Source organism: Marmota flaviventris, chromosome 7, assembly GCF_047511675.1.
Source record: "Marmota flaviventris isolate mMarFla1 chromosome 7, mMarFla1.hap1, whole genome shotgun sequence".
NCBI classification, from domain to species: domain Eukaryota; kingdom Metazoa; phylum Chordata; class Mammalia; order Rodentia; family Sciuridae; genus Marmota; species Marmota flaviventris.
In genome coordinates this window covers 34,029,897-34,048,239 of record NC_092504.1, presented here as the reverse complement: position 1 = coordinate 34,048,239, position 18,343 = coordinate 34,029,897, and the positions used below count along the sequence as shown (strand labels likewise).

Genomic DNA, 18,343 nt, shown 5'->3' with positions numbered 1-18,343 from the left:
CCACATATAGAGCACAATTTTTCATATCTCCAGTTGTATATTCACAACTGGAGTATATTCACACCAATTCGCATCTTCATACCTGTACTTTGGATAATAATGATCATCACATTCCACCATCATTAATTACCCCATACCCCCTCCCTTTCCCTCTAACCCCTCTGCCCTATCTACAGTTCATCTATTCCTCCCATGCTCCTCCTCCCTATACCATTATGAATCACCCTCCTCATATCAAAGAAAACATTTGGTTTGGGGGGATTAGCTAACTTCGCTTAGCATTATCTTCTCTAACTCCATCCATTACCTGCAAATGCCATGATTTTATTCTCTTTTATTGCTGAGTAATCTTCCATTGTGTATATATGCCACACTTTTTTTATCCATTCATATATTGAAGGGCATCTAGGTTGGTTCTACAGTTTAACTATTGTGAATTGTGCTGCTATAAACATTGATGTGGCTGTGTCCCTGTAGTATGCTATTTTTAAGTCCTTTGGGTATAGAACGAGAAAAAGGATAGCTGGGTCAAATGGTGGTTCCATTCCCAATTTTTCAAGAAATCTCCATATTGTTTTCCATATTGGCTGTACCAATTTGCAGTCGCACCAGCAGAGTATGAGTGTACTTTTTTCCCCGCATCCTCGCCAACACTTATTGTTGTTTGTCTTCATAATAGCTGCCATTATGACTGGAGTGAGATGAAATCTTAGAGTGGCTTTGATTTGCATTTCTCTAATTGCTAGTGATGATGAACATTTTTTCATGTATTTGTTGATTGATTATATATCATCTGAGAAGTGTCTCTTCAGGTCCTTGGCCCATTTATTGATTGAGTTATTTGTTTTTGGGGTGTTTAGTTTTTTGAGTTCTTTATATACCCTAGAGATTAGTGCTCTGTCTGATGTGTGAGAGGTAAAGATTTGCTCCCAAGATGTAGGCTTTCTATTCACCTCACAGATTGTTTCTTTTGCTGAGAAGAAGCTTTTTAGTTTGAATCCATCCCATTTATTGATTCGTGATTATAATTTTTGTACTATAGGAGTCTTCTTAAGTAAGTTGGGGCCTAATCCAACATCATGGAGATTTGGGCCTACTTTTTCTTCTATTAGACACAGGGTCTCTGATTTAATTCTTAGGTCCGTGATCCACTTTGAGTTGAGTTTTGCGCATGGTGAGAGATAGGGGTCTAATTTCACTTTGTTACATATGGATTTCCAGTTTTCCAAGCACCATTTGTTGAAAAGGCTATCTTTTCTTCATGTATGTTTTTGGCACCATTGTCTAATAACTGTGCTTATGTGGGTTTGTCTTTGTGTCCTCTATTCTGTATCATTGGTATACCATTCTACTTTGGTGCCAAAACCATGCTGTTTTTGTTACTATTGCTCTGTAGTATAGTTTAAGATGTGGTATAGTGATGTCATCTGCTTCACTCTTCCTACTAAGGTTTGCTGTAGCTATTCTGAGTCTCTTATTTTTCCAGATGAATTTCATGATTGCTTTTTCTATTTCTATGAGGAATGTCATTGGAATTTTGATCAAAATTGCATTAAATGTGTATGGTGCTTTTTTTGCAAGTATGTTCATTTTGATAATATTAATTCTGCCTATCCAAGAGCAAGGTAGATATTTCCATCTTCTAAGGTCTTCTTTGATTTCTTTCTTTAGGGTTCTGTAATTTTCATCATATAGATCTTTCATTAAGTTGATTCCCAACTTTTTTTTTTTTTTTTTTTTTTTGAGGCTATTGAGAATGGGGTAGTTTTCCTTATTTCTCTTTCAGAGTATTTGTCACTGATATACAGAAATGCCTTTGATTTATGAGTGTTGATTTTGTATCCTGCTACTTTTGCTGAATTCACTTTCTACTTCTAGGAGTTTTCTGGTGGAACTTTTAGGGTCTTCCAGGTATAGAATCATATCATCAGCAAATAGTGCCAATTTGAGTTCTTCTTTTTCTATGTGTATCCCTTTAATTTCTTTCATCTAACTGCTCTGGCCAGTGTTTCAAGAACTATGTTAAATAGAAGTGGTGAAAGAGAGCATCCCTTTCTTGTTTCAGTTTTTAGAGGGAATGCCTTCAATTTTTCTCCATTTAGAATGATGTTGGCCTGGGGCTTAACATAAATAGCCTTTATGATATTGAAATATGTTTCTGTTATCCCTAGTTTTTCTAGTGTTTTGGACATAAAGGGGTGCTGTATTTTGTCAAATGCTTTTTCTGTGTCTATTAAGGTGATCATATGATTCTTTAAGTCTATTGATGTGATTTTAAAGGCATGAGAAATATTGCAGCAGGGCCAGCCCATTAGCTCTGTTCAGTCCAGCATCTCCTGGACTTTCTTGAGTTCTGGACCCATTCTTCCTTGTAGCACCTTTTCAGAGTTCTGTAGAACCATTAGGGCTGGGTGAGTATCTTGCAGTATTTGGGAAGTAAATAAGTATTAGTATTCACATTTCAAACATTGGAGTAACTATAGTGGTTTATTCCAAAAGAAAATGAGAATGTAGGCCTAGAACCTCCCCTTAGTATCTACTGGGTATTTTTTCCAGGATCTCCACAGATACTCAAATACAGAGATGCTCAAATCCCTTATATTAGATGACACAGTGCATGCATATAATCTACACACATCTCCTCTGCTACTTTCAATCATCTCTGTGTTGCTTTTAACACTTCACACAATATAAATGCTGTGTAAATAGTTGTTATACTATATTGTTTAGGCAATAAGAAAAATGTCGATACCTGTCCTGTACAAGCAACCATCCAGGGCCTGATGACATCTGTCTGGTTGGTTGAGTCCTTGAATGCAGAACCTGCAGATCCAGAGGTCTGACTGTATTTCTTTGTGACATTAGGGAAACAGTGTTATCTGGAAAAAATACTTCATGCCTTAAAATCAGTGCTAAAAGTGATTGGTTATTTTTATACTGCTTTGATAACTAGTAGTATCCCACCATTAACTTTATTAAACTCAGAATGCTTTATTAAGTACATTATACCTTCTCTTTGTTTTTCAGGACACTGTAATTTATGAACGACTTGCAGAGACTTCAAAATACAAAGAAATTACCCTAAAACATTTAGAACAGTTTGCTACAGAAGGTGAGCATAATAGTGTAGTAAAGTATGATTAAAATACACAGAAATCATATACTCTTGAGAGCTTACAAGGTCACTGGTATTGTTTTACCTAGACATTCCTAAAATAAGGTATCAATATTGAGAGCTTAGATTTTACTATATTCTGTTCCCATACAATATTTTTATTTTATTTAGAAAACTAAAACTGTATTTATTGAAATGTTCAGAGGCTTTATCCCTACATTTTAGGTAGTAAGATCCATTAATCTGTTTACTTTTCAGAATGGATAAATTTACAGTGTAAACACTTTACCTTATATCTCAAGAAATTCATTAGGGAAGAAATGAGTCAAAGAACTGAAATATTCTAATCTGAATAAGAGAGAGAAGAAATAAATAAGCCTATGTGATTATGAAAATGAGTATCAATTTAGTTAGAACTGAAGACTTTTTTTTTAAGGCCCCGACCACATGTCAAGCTCTGTGTTAGACCTGAGAATCGATGATAAAAAAGAAAAAAGCTTAACCCTGTCTCTCTGCCTTGAAATATGATGATGTGTGAAACAAAACAGTACTTGGTCTAGAGAGCTGATCTAGATAGGATGAAAGGGAGTAAGGGTTGTTAAACATTAGGGTCAGTACTACAAGAATTTGTAGTCTTATGTCTGAACTTGGCAGCAGTGGTCACAGCTGTATCTAAATCTCCCATCTCAGTTTTCCCTCCTGTTTCAGCTAGAACAGTCGCCAGGGGTACCAAGCCTGACCCCTGATCAATCCTTTCTTCCTCCTGATCCAAGCTGAGAAAAGATAGAAATGTTTTTTAAAAATCACTAGGAAAAAATTATAATAGACTTTGAAAATCAAGGACACAAAGAACCTCCTCCCAATTCTACAGAAAGCAGGAACACAGAAGCATACATGATGATAGAGCTCAGACCCTCAGACAGGGCCCCAGGCAGGTTCAACCTACCACACACAGCACAGGTATTGTTTGGTTTGGTTTTGCTTGTTGAGGGGTCTGGAGGCATCTTTCTCCTCTGGATATGATGATACACATGCTCTGGCTCTCAGACATATTTGAGTTGGCTCGGCCCCCACCTTCACTCCATTCTTTCTGGCTCTGGGCTGAATGTCACTCCTGCTCCATGGCTCCCCTCAAATAAATTTTCCAGCCAAGTTTCCAAAAGTGAAAAACATGCCCTAATATGGCCCCGTGGATTTAACCTCCACTCTCAGTGATCCAGCAATAGATAACCCTACTCCTTTCTTAGAAAGACCCTCCTGGTATTTTATGTCACAGGTTCTTTGCTTCTTGCTTCTGACATATTGCCTTGAACATATTTTATTTGACAGGATGATGAAGCCTAGAGTCTGGCTCTGATTGTTTTTAGAGTTAAATGACCTTGAGTGAGGCATTCTCTTAGGAACCTAGGTAGCTGCTTCCTTACATGGCTGAGAAGTGCTCTGGCCTCTCTCTTCTTCTAGTTCCTCTACTTTTTTTCTGGCTGAGGGTGAAGTGAGCTATGAAAGCCATAGACACTGAGCTCTGGGAGTAGGTCAGCGCACACATGAGCTTTGACTGCCTTCCCTGAACACGTCTGTTCCTTATTGCCACTGACCCTCCATTTACAAAGATTCTTTTTGCCATAAATTTATAGTGGTAAACAGCAGTGATAAATACAGTCATATAGCCCAGTAAGAGGAAGGCCACCCTCCCAGTTGACTTTAAGGGGTTTCCCTGTCCCTCCTCATAAACATCTGAAGCCACTATTCTGAGTCAGCCACTGTATCTGACAGTGGAGTTACAGATAGGAAGAACTCCAGGTCCCTGCTGTTCAGAAGCCTCAATCTGATAGAGGAGACCATGAGAGCAAACGTATAGAACATTGTTATTCACAACATGAGAGCATTTGGGGATTTCTGCTTGTGTCATCCAGGTGACAGGAGGCTGTTTCAAAACGATGGCTTGAAGAGCTGAGTCTTAAAGTTGATTCCAAACTGACAGTGGCAAGGTATTTGGGAGGGTAGAGTGGAGACCCTGGTATGGAGAAGGTGGCAGCAGGGAAAGAGGTTGAGGCAGTTGATGAAACAAGTAAGAGCCATACATCAGGGTTTACCTCTCATCTTGGAGAATGTTCAGAAGATTTCAAACGAAGGAAGCCCTTAATAAGATCAGGATTTTAGAAGAGTCACTCTAGGTATGGAGGATGGATGAAAAGGACTGGGAATGAGAAGCACAGTGCCAATCTTAAGAGTGAGAGGACATTGATAGATGTTTTATACTGAGGTTTTGTCATAGCCGAGTTGGATTTAGCATATTATTTGAATGCAATTGGTCTTTTCAAATAGGACTTTATTAAACAAAAACAGGAACATCAGACTTCTGAATAAAATCTTTTTTGGTGTGTCGGGGTGTGTGTTTGTTGCCTCTTCCAGGATTAAGAACTTTGTGTTTTGCCGTGGCTGAGATTTCGGAGAGCGACTTTGAGGAGTGGAGAGCTGTCTACCAGCGGGCGTCCACCTCCGTGCAGAACAGACTGTTGAAGCTGGAGGAGAGCTACGAGCTGATCGAAAAGGTGTGTGGGGGGCTGTTGTGGTCCTCCAGAAAGTCAGTCTTTACTCTTGGGACCAATGGAATAAAAAGGAGACCATCTTGATGCAACACTCACCGTTGAATTTCCTCTCACTGTCTAGCATTAATACACCTTCATTAATAACATTTATGAGAGAGAAGTTTACTGAACAGGCACAGGTTTAGACATTACGATGTATAGACCTTCACTCTTACAGTTTGGGATCACAGTTTGGTCTGACGATCTCCTTACCAACTTCTTCCAATGTTTCTGCATCACTGAGGACATGGACCATGCCCACACACACATTATATAAACATACATTTGTGCTTAGAATTAATCTAAGCATATTTAATATGTAATATAAAATCATGATATAGCTTACATAATCTGTAACTAGTAATCAGTAATACTTAAGTGAATAATCCTGGGCGCATACCTGGCCAATTGTTGTACTACACTTATGCACCCCTCTCCTTCTATTATTTTGATCACAAGTATAAATATCCCTCTTTTACAGATGAAGAAACTAAAGCCAGTCAGCCTAAAAGTGATCCATACACTATGGCTGGTGCTATAGAAATAGTAAGATGTTAATTATCAGTGGCAAATAATTTTGTGTACTCTGTGCCAGGTGCTGTTCATAGCACTTTTGTTTATTAACTATTTAATCCCTTTGAAGTGTTAATTATCCTGTTTACAGATGAAGAAATCAAGGCACAGATTAAGTCATCCTGCTAACATTACACAGCTCCTATGAGCAACAGATCTCCCTCCTACCCGTTTTCATGCTCTGAAGCACTCATGTGCCTCCACTCTAACCTTTAACTACCCATTAAATAACTCCCCAGTTGCTCAGTTCCTTCAACATATTCATGTTTGTACAGCATGGAAGCAAACTAGCTCGTCAGCCACAGTTCATCAGATCTCACCTCCAGGTAAGTAAAGGCTGACTTTTTCCTTCTTCCTCTCTATCAAACTAGGTATTTCCCAATATTTCTGTCTTATAAGGCCATGAGCACCACAGGGATGTCCTGGACTATTTCTACTTCTGTTCCCATATGCCCTTTACTACTAGGGAGGGCCATTTTCTAGCTGCAGGTGGTTTCTCTGTCGCGTACACTTGCCACATGTAACTCTAGGTATTGTTCTTCTGTCTCCTCAGTACACTGTGATCACTTCATATGTTGTGTGTTTTATAAGGGAGACATCTAGTCACATAGGTCATACATCATATGCAGAGAGAGAAAGATATATAGATAGAGATATCTACCCCTTATATATGAACTTAATATTTTCTGCACTTTATTCTAAGAAGACACGGGATAGCATATGTAGTACCTTCCAGCTTGGCCCCCCTCACCAAATTTAGCGGTGTGCACACAGCAGGGGCTTGCTATCAATTTATTTATTGAACCTGCATTTTTTTTCTTTTTTGGCCACTTTCTAACATTTATATATGATTATATCTTTGGGGTATTATATGTTGAAATAAAATAATATGGGGCCATGATCGTAATCTCCAATGAAAGTCATGTATTATATCTTACTAATGGTATTGATTTTTATCTTTTGCTTTCCTTACTCTTAAGAATTTTTTTTAATTACCATGTTTGTAAATGATTCTCTTATTCCTGCTATCTTCTCTCCCATGCTAATGATATGGAATTAATGTATAGTGACACTAAAAATACATTTGAAAATGGATTATTAAATTGTTTATACTTGAAGCATGTATAGAAAATTCTTGAGCTGAATTATCAATAAGCCTAACATTCTTACTCTTAATTTCTTAGTATCTATAGGTTAGGTTTTTTAGGATTTACAGTTTTCTTGTTAATGTCTGATTAAAACACCTTAGTACTTTGAGGTTTTTAACAGAAGTAGGTGTTCAATCTTTTTCCAGCAGATGGTGATCATGAGTTGCATTGAAATTTAAGTTGCCTGAGAAAATCCATTGAAAGTTTTTGTTGTTGTTTCTTTGGGTTTGTTTGTTTGATTGTTTAGTTTACCTACATGGAAACCTCCCTTATGATTGCTTTTTAGCTAAAACAAGTGAAAATGGAAAATTAGAGCTAATTTATCTTTACTTCTTGATAAGCCACAGGCTCTCACATGTTAAAAAGTCTTAAGACCCAGAAAGGTGAAGAGATTGGGTCCCTTACTCAGCCAGAGTATTGGGGAGGGGGTTTAGGGACAGGAAAGATGGTGGAATGAGGTAGATATCAATCATTACCCGAGTACATGTATGACTGCACATATGGTGGACACTACATCATGTACAATCAGAGAAATGAAAAGTTGTGCTGCAGTTGTGCACAGTGAATCAAAATGCATTCTGTTGTCATATATACCTAATTAAAATAAATTTATAATTTTTTTTTTAAATTCAGAGAACAAGAGTATACTTCTGGACTTCTGGAAACTTAAAAAAAAATTAGTTTTCTGCATCCTTCTGTATTCCTCAAACTGGGTTTTTATTCAGTTATACATTCAGTTAACTTTCATTAGGCATTTAAAAGGTACTAGATATCCAACTGCCCAAGCCCATGAGGAAAATGGTTTGGGCCCTCTGGGTGCCCTGGTCTGAACAAGTCTCAAGTTGAGGAAACCTCAGGAACCCCCCTGAAGTGATCCACACGCTCCATCTGAAGGAAGCATGCAGAGCGGTGGTAACTTTTGAAAGAGCTTAAAAGAGTGTTGAACCAGGTAGAGGAAAGCAGAAGTCTTTTTTAAAGGAAAAAAGAATGACACAGGGGTCTCTGCAACTGAGCTGTTTTTCTAAAAAGTGGCTCTGCCAACACTGGTCCTTTGAGGACTGTGGGTGGGGTTTTTAGACGTCTATAGAGCCAGGGTGATATCACTTTGTTGTTGGTCTGAGTTTCCATTCTTTGTTAAACTCAGCTGGGGTCAGTTCCGTAGAAGTTTTGATTTACTGCCGTTAAAACCACCCTAGTGAGGCAAGTTTCAACCTGTCAGGCCGCTGATTCTGCTCATGTGTCACCCTGGCTTTAAATTTAGCTGTCACAGCCTTAGAGTTCATCCAATTTGGCTTCTTCCTTACCTACTTTAACAGAGACATGTTGATTAGGCAATCTATTTTTTATATGTTTGGAATCTATTTTTATGTAGACTCTGATGTTGGACTTAACATATAAGGAAATGAATTTTTTTTTTTAACGTGAGAGTGGTTTTCAAGAAAATGTTTTCAGGGCAGAACCCATTTTCCAAACAAAACATTCCCTGAACCATGATAATCATAATTGATAAAAGCAGCGCTGCCCTGGTTGAAAAGTTAAGGGGTGGAGGGAAGCCCCTTGTTGGCTTCCGCTACCCCTCCACCATGGTGGTCCGTGAGGGGCTTTTCAGGACTGGGGGGTCCTCTGAGTACAATTTGAAGACTATATAATGTTACCTCTGTGTGTGGACTTTTTAGAAAATGTGCTTCTCAAAAGATCAGAACTTCATTGTGGTCATACAGAATGTTTCTGAACACATTTGAATCAGTGACCCGGAATGCCATCAACACAGTGATGGTAGTATTACTTCAAAAACAATTCAAAATTTGAAAGATTTATTGAGCATTCCACAAAAACAAGAATGTTTTTGATAAATAAATATTTTACAATATGATTAAGGTTGTGCTTTCAAACCCTGTGTGCTCTCTCTCTCTCTCTCTCCTACCTCCTCTCACCCCTGTCATATTCATTCAAATGAGTAAATTCAGTTTTTAAGATTTAGTTAAAACCATATTCCTTCGGGGGTTATAACTTCTGGTGTGAACTGAAAAAACTACCCAGCTAGACCACAAATATGCAAGAATATGTTGATATCTATCCATAGGTGCAAGGCTGGGTTACTTTTCTACCCCAAGACATCTGAGCACTAGAGTGCACTGCCTTAACCCCACCCCCACCCCCAAGGAAACACTGAAGGGAAGAGAACACAGAGGTATGAAGAATCCTCTGCTAATGGCATCCATGTTGACAGTCATCATTAGAGGAGAGAACTGGGGATTTTTAAATTTATTTAAAATATAATTACATCTGTTGTAATATTGTATTATGTGGGCTCCAACACTTGCATCCATATGGTAAACTTTTCAGAATACTAAAAAAAAATAATTCTTATGCCATGAGTTGTTTCAAGAATCAGTTACTGGTACATTTTCTTTTCTGTTACTAAATATAAGCCAGGGGGTGACATTTGATAGTAGGAGAGTCTTAACTTGTTCAGGAATAAGGTCACTTAGTTAACATGCAAAAGGAACTGTCAGAGTCATCTCCGATGCTCCAGTTGTCTTGACCCACTTGGAAGAGGAATATTACAGCTTCACTCTGGTGCTATGGACAGTAATACCTCCTAGTCCCTCCTCATCACCACTTGAGAGAATTTACAGTTGTCTCATTTTCAGATGACAAACTTGACCTGTTTTGTCTTCCTTAACCTTATTCTTTTGAAATACAGTATAGTTGAATTCATCATTTCAGCTTATGAAACCAGTTATAGTGTTCAGTCTATACTTTTTAAAGCCAGATTATTTTTAAATAAATTTAAATTTAAATTATATCTGCATTTATTTAAAAAGAATTATAAATAACAAAATATTATAAAATCTTAAGTTTTATTGGCAATGGTTTCTCTGAAATTTCTCACCTATTTGCTTTGATCTGTCACTTTAATTTTATTCTAACATTTGAAACACAAATTATTTTTGCCCCATTCATTCTGTTCTGCTGGATTCCTTTGAAATTAATAGTACAGAGAGTTCTGATCTTACTTTCTTATTTTCTAATTAAACCAGTGGTAGAATATGAAGATGTGTCTTCATGGAAGATATAGCTTTTTAAATTTTTTATATTTATTTGTTTCAATCAATGTGATTATATCTTTAGCACTACACAAATTACCTACTAGTAGCTTCTATGTTTATGAAAGCACATTATGTATCTTGAACATCATAGAAAATAAAGCAGTGTGATATAATACTATCTAGATTGAGCATTGTTTGAAGCAGTATTTCCCTAATAGTAAAATTTTTTTCTTGTTTTGAGGGGGGAAAAAAGTAGAAACTTAACTGTGTTGCTTTTATCTGGTGAAGTTTTTAAAAATAGATTGTGGGTCGGAGGATCATTTCTGAACTGGAGAGCAAAACCAGAGTGCTATAATTTTGGCATCGTCTAACTCTCCTTTGATCAAATAGTAGTGTTGTATCTTTTTTTTTTTTTTTTAGTAGTGTTGTATCTTATATGCATTTATAATTTGTGATTAATGTATACCCACTAGATTGAAATTTCATGAGAGCAATCATAATTATCATATTCATCTCTGTATCTCCAGTGCTTGACTGTCTGGCCTATGTTAATCACTCAATAAATATTTGAAGAACAAATGAATAATTCAATTAGATAAATTATTCAGAACCTGGAGCTTAGTAAGTGCTTGCTTAGTGAAAACCTGGTTCCCAGTACCAATATAATTTACACTTTTCACACATTGAAGGCCTTGGTACCAAATGTAATGTCACTAAGGATTAATTTAGGGATATGGCAGAAAAGGAGCTAATAATTTTACAAAATGTATTCTTAAGAAGTTTAGGATCACTCATTTAAAAAAAAAATCTGTCTCCAGAGTTACTTGTATATAAATGTAAGAAGAACATGTTTGAAAAGATTCAACATCACACATTTGAGCACTGGAAAAGGCAGACCCTCTTCTGGTCTCTGGGGCACAGTAGGGGAAAGGATTGAAAAATCTCTACCTTTGTTTGAGTGATAGAAGATAGTAAACTTTTAAATCAAGAAAAAAAAAAGGTGTTTTGTTGTTGTTTTGTTTTGTTGTTTGTTTTTGTAATTTTTCCAGACAGAATTTTGGTGCCCTGTGCACTGAGATAAGGTATCTGGATAGGACAGTGAGGTCATGATCTTTTTTTACATTATTTTCTTTACTTCTCCCTAAAATATGATTTACATTTTGGGGCTCTTTAAAGACTGCCCTGATGTGTTGTAATATTAGATCAACCACTGTGCTGCGTTGCGAACAGTAGTGCATGCCTACAATCCCAGCAGCTTGGGAGGCTGAGGCAGGAGGATTGCAAGTTCAAAGCCAGCCTCAGCAACTTCATGAGGCCCTTCACAAAGCAACTCAGTGAGACCCTGTCTCTAAATAAAATACGAAGTAGGGCTGAGAGTGTGGCTCAGTGGTTGAGTGCCCATGAGTTTAATCCCTGGTACAAAAAAAAAAAAAAAAAGGTCAACCACGGCATTCAGTGTGACTAAACACAACAGTTGGGTACCCTTTGCCATATGTGACAACAAATGGTTTAGAAGATTCCTAGAGAAATATAAAACTTAATGGAAAACAGGACCTTTCTTGAACACTTTTGGCTGCCAAGTTCATAGTAACTTCTGTATGACAAAGGAATGCTCTTCCAGATAAAACTACCACATCTATTCTTAGTAGCTGCAAATATCACTTTCATTTGTACTAAAAGCTAGATGAAAATCTACATGATGTACTGGTGATTTCATGGTTTAAAATTCCAGTGGTTTCCTGTTTTACTGTTTGCTTAAGAACATTTGCAGTTAGTCATCTCACCTACTAACAAGACCTGTCACTTTTTGAGCATTTATTAATCTCTAGGTCCTCTACTTTTTTACCCTGATTATTTAGTTCAGGAGCCTCAGAAGTGAGGTACACAGATGATCCATTGGGGGTGAGCAAGGAAATAGTAGGCCTGTTTTGTTTTTGCTTATATTTTATCTCATTTTAATTTTTCTGCATTTTATAATGCATATGACTTATTAATAGAACAGAAATGTTGTACAAAACATGACTGTGTCATATGTAAATACTCAACATTTTTTCCTAATCTGCTACTCAAAAAAACAGTTTGGGATGACTGACCTAATTTCATCCCCAGAAGAACCCTGTTAAATCAGTATGATTAGGCATTCTGTTGTGGAAATTGATTCTTAGGAAAGTAAAGTTACTTGCTGAAGGACGCATATCCGTGACAGTTGGCACAGCAAGAATTGAAATCCCAGCTCTGCCTTAATAATAGTCCATACATTATGTTGCCAGTGTGGTTTAGAAAAAGGCAGGAATGTGGGCAAAATATTGGAACTTTGAAAAATAAAATAAAATATAATCAAGAATGTAGTTGCATAGTCACTAGATCAGCACTTGGGGTAGGGGAGTGTTGATATTTGGGGCTTCTCCACTTGGTAATCGAGGCAAAAAATATACTTTCTTTTCCTTAAAAATAAGGTTGACATATGTTTGCCATGGTTTTCCCTCAACTTTAGAATCTTCCTATTTAAAGTGTTTAATATTTTCTTATGTCTCTAATCACACGTGCCTTCTCGGGAGCACTCGTGGCCGACTTTCCACACTGGGTAGCTGTCTTCTGACTCAGATAAGATGGATGTGTTGTTTTTGCAAGCTACACCCAACCACTTCTCAAATCCTGATTCCTTTCGGCTGGGTGTGTGAATTCTGGCCTTATGTGCTAAGCCCTTGGCTCTGGGAGTTCAAATGTAATTTCTGTGGTTCGGAAAGCAACCAGCTAAAACCTTTTTCTTGGCCTCAGAAACATTAACCAGTTGCCTGATTTCTTCAGAAGCATGCAAGTGGGTCATTCCAAGGGTTTAATGCTCTCAGCCTTAGTTTCATAGCCCAGTTTAAACTGAAAGGAGAAGAGGTGGGAGGTTCTCTTTTAAATACAACTGTCATCCATCCATACCTGCATCTCTACTAAATGGTGCTAAGAAGAAAAAAGGCTCAAGAGCGAATACCCCCTAATACAAGGCGGAACAGACAGGAGTCCGGCAGTCTGAGATCTTCTGTGGTAGAATGGCTTTGAGAATTCCACAAAACATCCACGTCCCAGGGTCACCACACTTTAAAGCTACAGAGGGTGATGACTGCAGTAGCCTCTTAACTGGTCCGGCAGCCACTATTCTTACCCTCTGGAGTTGGACACTATACTTTCCCAGGTAGAATACTTTCTGAAACATAAATCTGATCCTGAGTCTCCCCTTCTAAAATTCTCACCAGATATCCTTTGCCTTTGGAATCTTCACTGGAACACACTGACCTTGAATTTCCATTCTTCCCCTGCTTTTCCAGCCTCATCTTCCTCACCACCATGCCTCATTTCATTTATTGCTCTCATATTGACTTCATGGCAACTTCTCAAATGCGATAGGCTTTTTCCATACCTCCATCTCTGCACGTGTGATTTGTTCTGTCTAGAATTAACTCTTGACCTCTCCGGATTGACTAAATCTGAAGTCATTGTTTAAGATTTAAAGTCAAGTGTTAACTCACATTAGATGGTTGTGTTTTTTTAACTATCCAGACTAAATCGATACTTCTTTCCTATGTTTGTCATTTGTATACACATGAAAGTACATATGTAGTATACAGAACACAGGACTAGCATAGTATTTTTAAAGATAGGCTATAACATACAGTAATGTGATTAATTGGGGGGAGCATTATTTCTTTGATGATAACCCTACATCACAGTTAAGAAGTTTTGTATGAAATTTAGTGTTGCACAAAGACAAAAAAGGGTAGGTAGGAGCTGGACAAGGGAATATCCAGAGCTATCATGAAGGAGCCACATGCAGAGATGGGACACTCACAAGGTCTGCGAACTTCAGCTCAATGGCCACACCCATGCACTGCCTATTTTTGTTAAGTTTTATTGGAACACAGTAACATCCATTGATTTACATAATATCTTTGGCTGGTTTTCTGCTCAGCAACAGAACTGAGTAGTTGCAGCAGAGAATGTATGACCCTCAATTTACCATCTGTTCTTTTACAGAACATTTTGTCAACCCTGCTATAGGTCAGCAATTTTCAGAGTTACAGTTCTCCAAACAGCAGCATTGCAGCCACTGCACATTCCCAGTCTCACCTGAGACCTATTCAGTGAGCAATTCTGAGTGCAGGGCCTAACAAGGTGGTACTAAGCCTAAGTGATTCTGATGCCTGCTAAAGTATGGAAAGAGTCCTGGCACTGTGGCTAATTACTGCAGGCTTAGTGAGATGTTCTCAGGCAGGTTTAGGTGAAACAGCAATAGAAGATGGGGAGGAATCCAAAGAAGAGTGTCTGCTGATAACTTTCTGAAATGGAAATCCCTTGTTGCAGGAGATCACCCTCATATCCCCAGAACTACATGCTTAGTGCATCTGAATGAGTAAGTGCAGGCTGTGTCTTCTAAAGGAGCTCATCTTCAAATGTGAATGTGGGTCCTGCAGGTGAGAAGAGAATAGGTACATCTGGTAGGACTGAGGCTAACCCCCATTCATAGAAACAAAGTGTTGTTAAAGACTAAGGAGCAGGCTGGGCACGGTGGCGCATGCCTGTAATCTCAAAGCCAGCCTCAGCAAAAGAGAGGCACTAAGCAACTCAGTGAGACCCTGTCTCTAAATAAACTACAAAGTAAGGCTGGGGATGTGGCTCAGTGGTCGAGTGCCCCTGAGTTCAATCTCTGGTACCCAAAAAAAAAGACTAAGGAACAGAGACAGATGTTTAAAAACCCAATGATCTGAATGAAAGTCTTACTTTCATTTCCTCTGTCTTAGTTCCCATTTGCTTCCTTTGGGTATGTAATGATTCTTGGGGTTTCTTTCTTACTATTCTAGTTCAACTGTATCTGTGTGACCTCAGAAAACTGACTCAGCCTCCCAAAAGCTATTAACTGGAACAATAAATGCCAAACACTGAACAGTGTCTGGTCCATTTTCTCTGCTCAGAAAGTGTTAGTTGCTTCTTCGTTTTTACCTACCTAGTTGTTATTTCATGTTGAAATAAAGTTTATATTGCTGGCCTTTATCATATTAATCCAGTGGTAAAAGTTTGCATGCCAATATTACATCTTTGTCTTTAAAGAAACTTTATAAAATTGCCTATGTTGCAGTAACAAGCCTACATTAGTATTATGAACTTGATCATTATATTTTTCTCACTTGGAAACATAACACATGCTTTTAGAAATATATCATCTCCAACACTAACCAAATCTTTGCTCTCATGGAAATATAGGTCACTTTGAGGTTCTGATACTTAGTAAAATATACATGTATTGGGGGAGAAAAAACCCACAATTCCTAAATCTGTCATAATACATTTTACCAGACTACAGAAAGTTTTTGAACACTCTATATGAAGCTTTTTGATCTTCACTAGGGAAGAAATTTTGTATTTATATACCTTTTGTAAAAAGCCTGCATAATTTAGAAACATCTGAAAGAGAAAAATAAGAATATTGGGGACTTTACTAGGTGAATAAATATTATTTCATGATTTTTCAGTGATAACTAAATCTATATTATGTCAAAGAGTCCTCAACCTGAAACCTTTATAACTTTTGGCATGGTGACAGCTTGAAAGTAAAATTAGTATTTTGGATTTTTTTTTAATTCCATAAATGCCATGGGAATTTTATCATGTTTCAACACTTTCTGAATATGTAATTCCCATAGTGCCCATTAGTGACCATCTGTGTAAGGTAATACATATTTGGGATGAAATTGATTACAGCCCGAACACCCTAGTGTTATGATCAGGAAAAGCACGCAAAGTTCACATCTTTTTTCCTAATGATCTCTATGTAGCTGAAGATATTAATTTCCAAAGGCAGAACAGCCTATCACTCAAGATCTTAATCTCACAATAAATGACACCAGGGCAAAAGGATAGGAGTCTGCACAGCCTTGCACTAAAATTAATAAGTGCTGTTCCCGGGAAGCTCTTAGGATAAAGGGGAAATGAACAGATTTTTGGAGCAGAGTGTTTTCTTTTCACACATCAATGTAGGCCCACACCAGTTTTTCTGAACGTTCAGAAATGTTTTATTACCCTTCTAGAAATCCCTATTATCACCAACACACTCCATGATCACCTGCTTGTAACTTTCCTGATCATACCTTGCTAATCCTACGTCTTTGATCCTTTGTGTTAATTTTGCTTGTCTTGAAAATGTTTTCCTTTCACCTGTACAAATCCAGATGCTTTCCTTATTTTAAATATGATTTCAACATGATCTCCAGTGAAGTCAGTTGTGTGTGGTGATGCTTATCTCTATATTTTCTGAATTTTCATTTTTTCCGCTTAAGAGTAGAGCTCATCAAATATATTTGACTATATTTCTAATGAATATTTTGACTCTCTATGTAGTTACGCAGTGTTTTGTGAAATATATTACAAAAAATAATTCTGTTTTGGGGGGAAGGTTTTGGTTTTGGTTTGTTTTAGTTTGGTTTAGAGAATTTTAAGGATTTGTATTACTGAACTATCGCCGCAATCATTAAGAAACCTTATGATATCTTCCATAGAATATTTAAAATTCAAACACAACTACATCCTGCTCCTCACTGGGATGTGAGCCTGAATGATGTAACTGCAAATACCCTAAAAGTAGCTGGAAGAACTGATGGAGTCGTTGTCTAAATGTTGAAATATAGCAATTATAACGCTGGCACAGTTGATGCTGAACTGTTCTTCCTTTTTTTCCTTGAACTTCTTGATGATAATTATCCATCAGGTTATGATAGATTTCAAATCTGCTTCCCATTAAAGGTAATGAAATAATATTATCTTCTTAAAGAAGATGATATTTACTTTCCTGTTTTATATATCATATACCGAGAAGTCATGCATCAAGTGTATCTAACAGCTGTGTGCATTATTTGGAACACACTGAAAAGAAAATGGTCTAGATTGCAGTGATGTTTTTTAACTTTAGGATTATGGATTTTGTTTTTGTTTGTCATGAGCTCACTTAGTGAAAATACTGACTGCTGCCTCAATATTATGGAAATACAAAGATAAATAGGACATGGCCCCTACTTTTGAGGAAAACTACTAGGGTCACACATTTAAACAGCTCAGCTTAATACAGATTGAGTATCCTTTATCTGAAATGCTTATGAATAGATTTCAGATTTTTTTCAGATTTTGGAATATTTTATGTGCATCATGAGATACCTTGAAGAGGAGACCCAAGTGTAAACATAAAATTCTTTTTTTGTATATGCCTCTTTCACAGAGTGTAAAGGTAATTTTATGTTATAAATAGTTATATTTTTTGTACCCAGGTTTTAACTACCACATCACATGAAGTCAGATGTGGATTTTTCCACTCATGGCATCATGTTGGTGTTAAAAGCATTTCAGATTTTGGAGCATTTCAGACTTCAGATTTTCTAATTAGGGATGCTAACCCTGTATGGTAAGATATGGAAAGATGGGCAAATTTCTGAGTACAGCAGAGGGGAAAACTTGTTTTGAAAGGCAAAGGAAAGCTAAAGTAAGCTGTCACTTTTGAGTTTGGTATCACAGAATACACCAGGTTTCACCAGCAAGTAAAGAATATGTGGTATATCTATTAATAGTCAAGATTGTTTGTGTATCCCATGAAAACATCTTGCACATGCACAGCTCTCTCTAAGTCCATTGTGGCAGAGACTGTTGGCTGACTAATTTAACAATCATTCCCATCTGCCTTCTCCCTTGATGTCTCCCCTGTGGAACTGAGAAAAGCTAAATACTGATGGTTAGTGATATCCATGTAACACAATCTGGCTAACTGGCCATGTTTGGAAATATGCTTAGGGTTTTTTAAAATAATTTTGCTTTTTCAGATAAGAGACCCTGTTGATA

The 18,343-nt window shown here is 37.3% G+C and overlaps 1 protein-coding gene across 3 annotated transcripts in view; it reads left to right on the top strand.

The window, feature by feature from the left end:
• Positions 1-18,343, top strand: part of Atp8a1 (ATPase phospholipid transporting 8A1) — a 210,706-nt gene that overhangs the window by 103,494 nt on the left and 88,869 nt on the right. For all 3 annotated transcript variants that reach the window (XM_071614255.1, XM_027938452.2, XM_071614256.1), the window contains 2 exons: positions 3,028-3,112; positions 5,528-5,667. In XM_071614255.1, the coding sequence (XP_071470356.1) occupies positions 3,028-3,112; positions 5,528-5,667 (225 nt within the window). The remainder of the gene's footprint in view (positions 1-3,027; positions 3,113-5,527; positions 5,668-18,343) is intronic.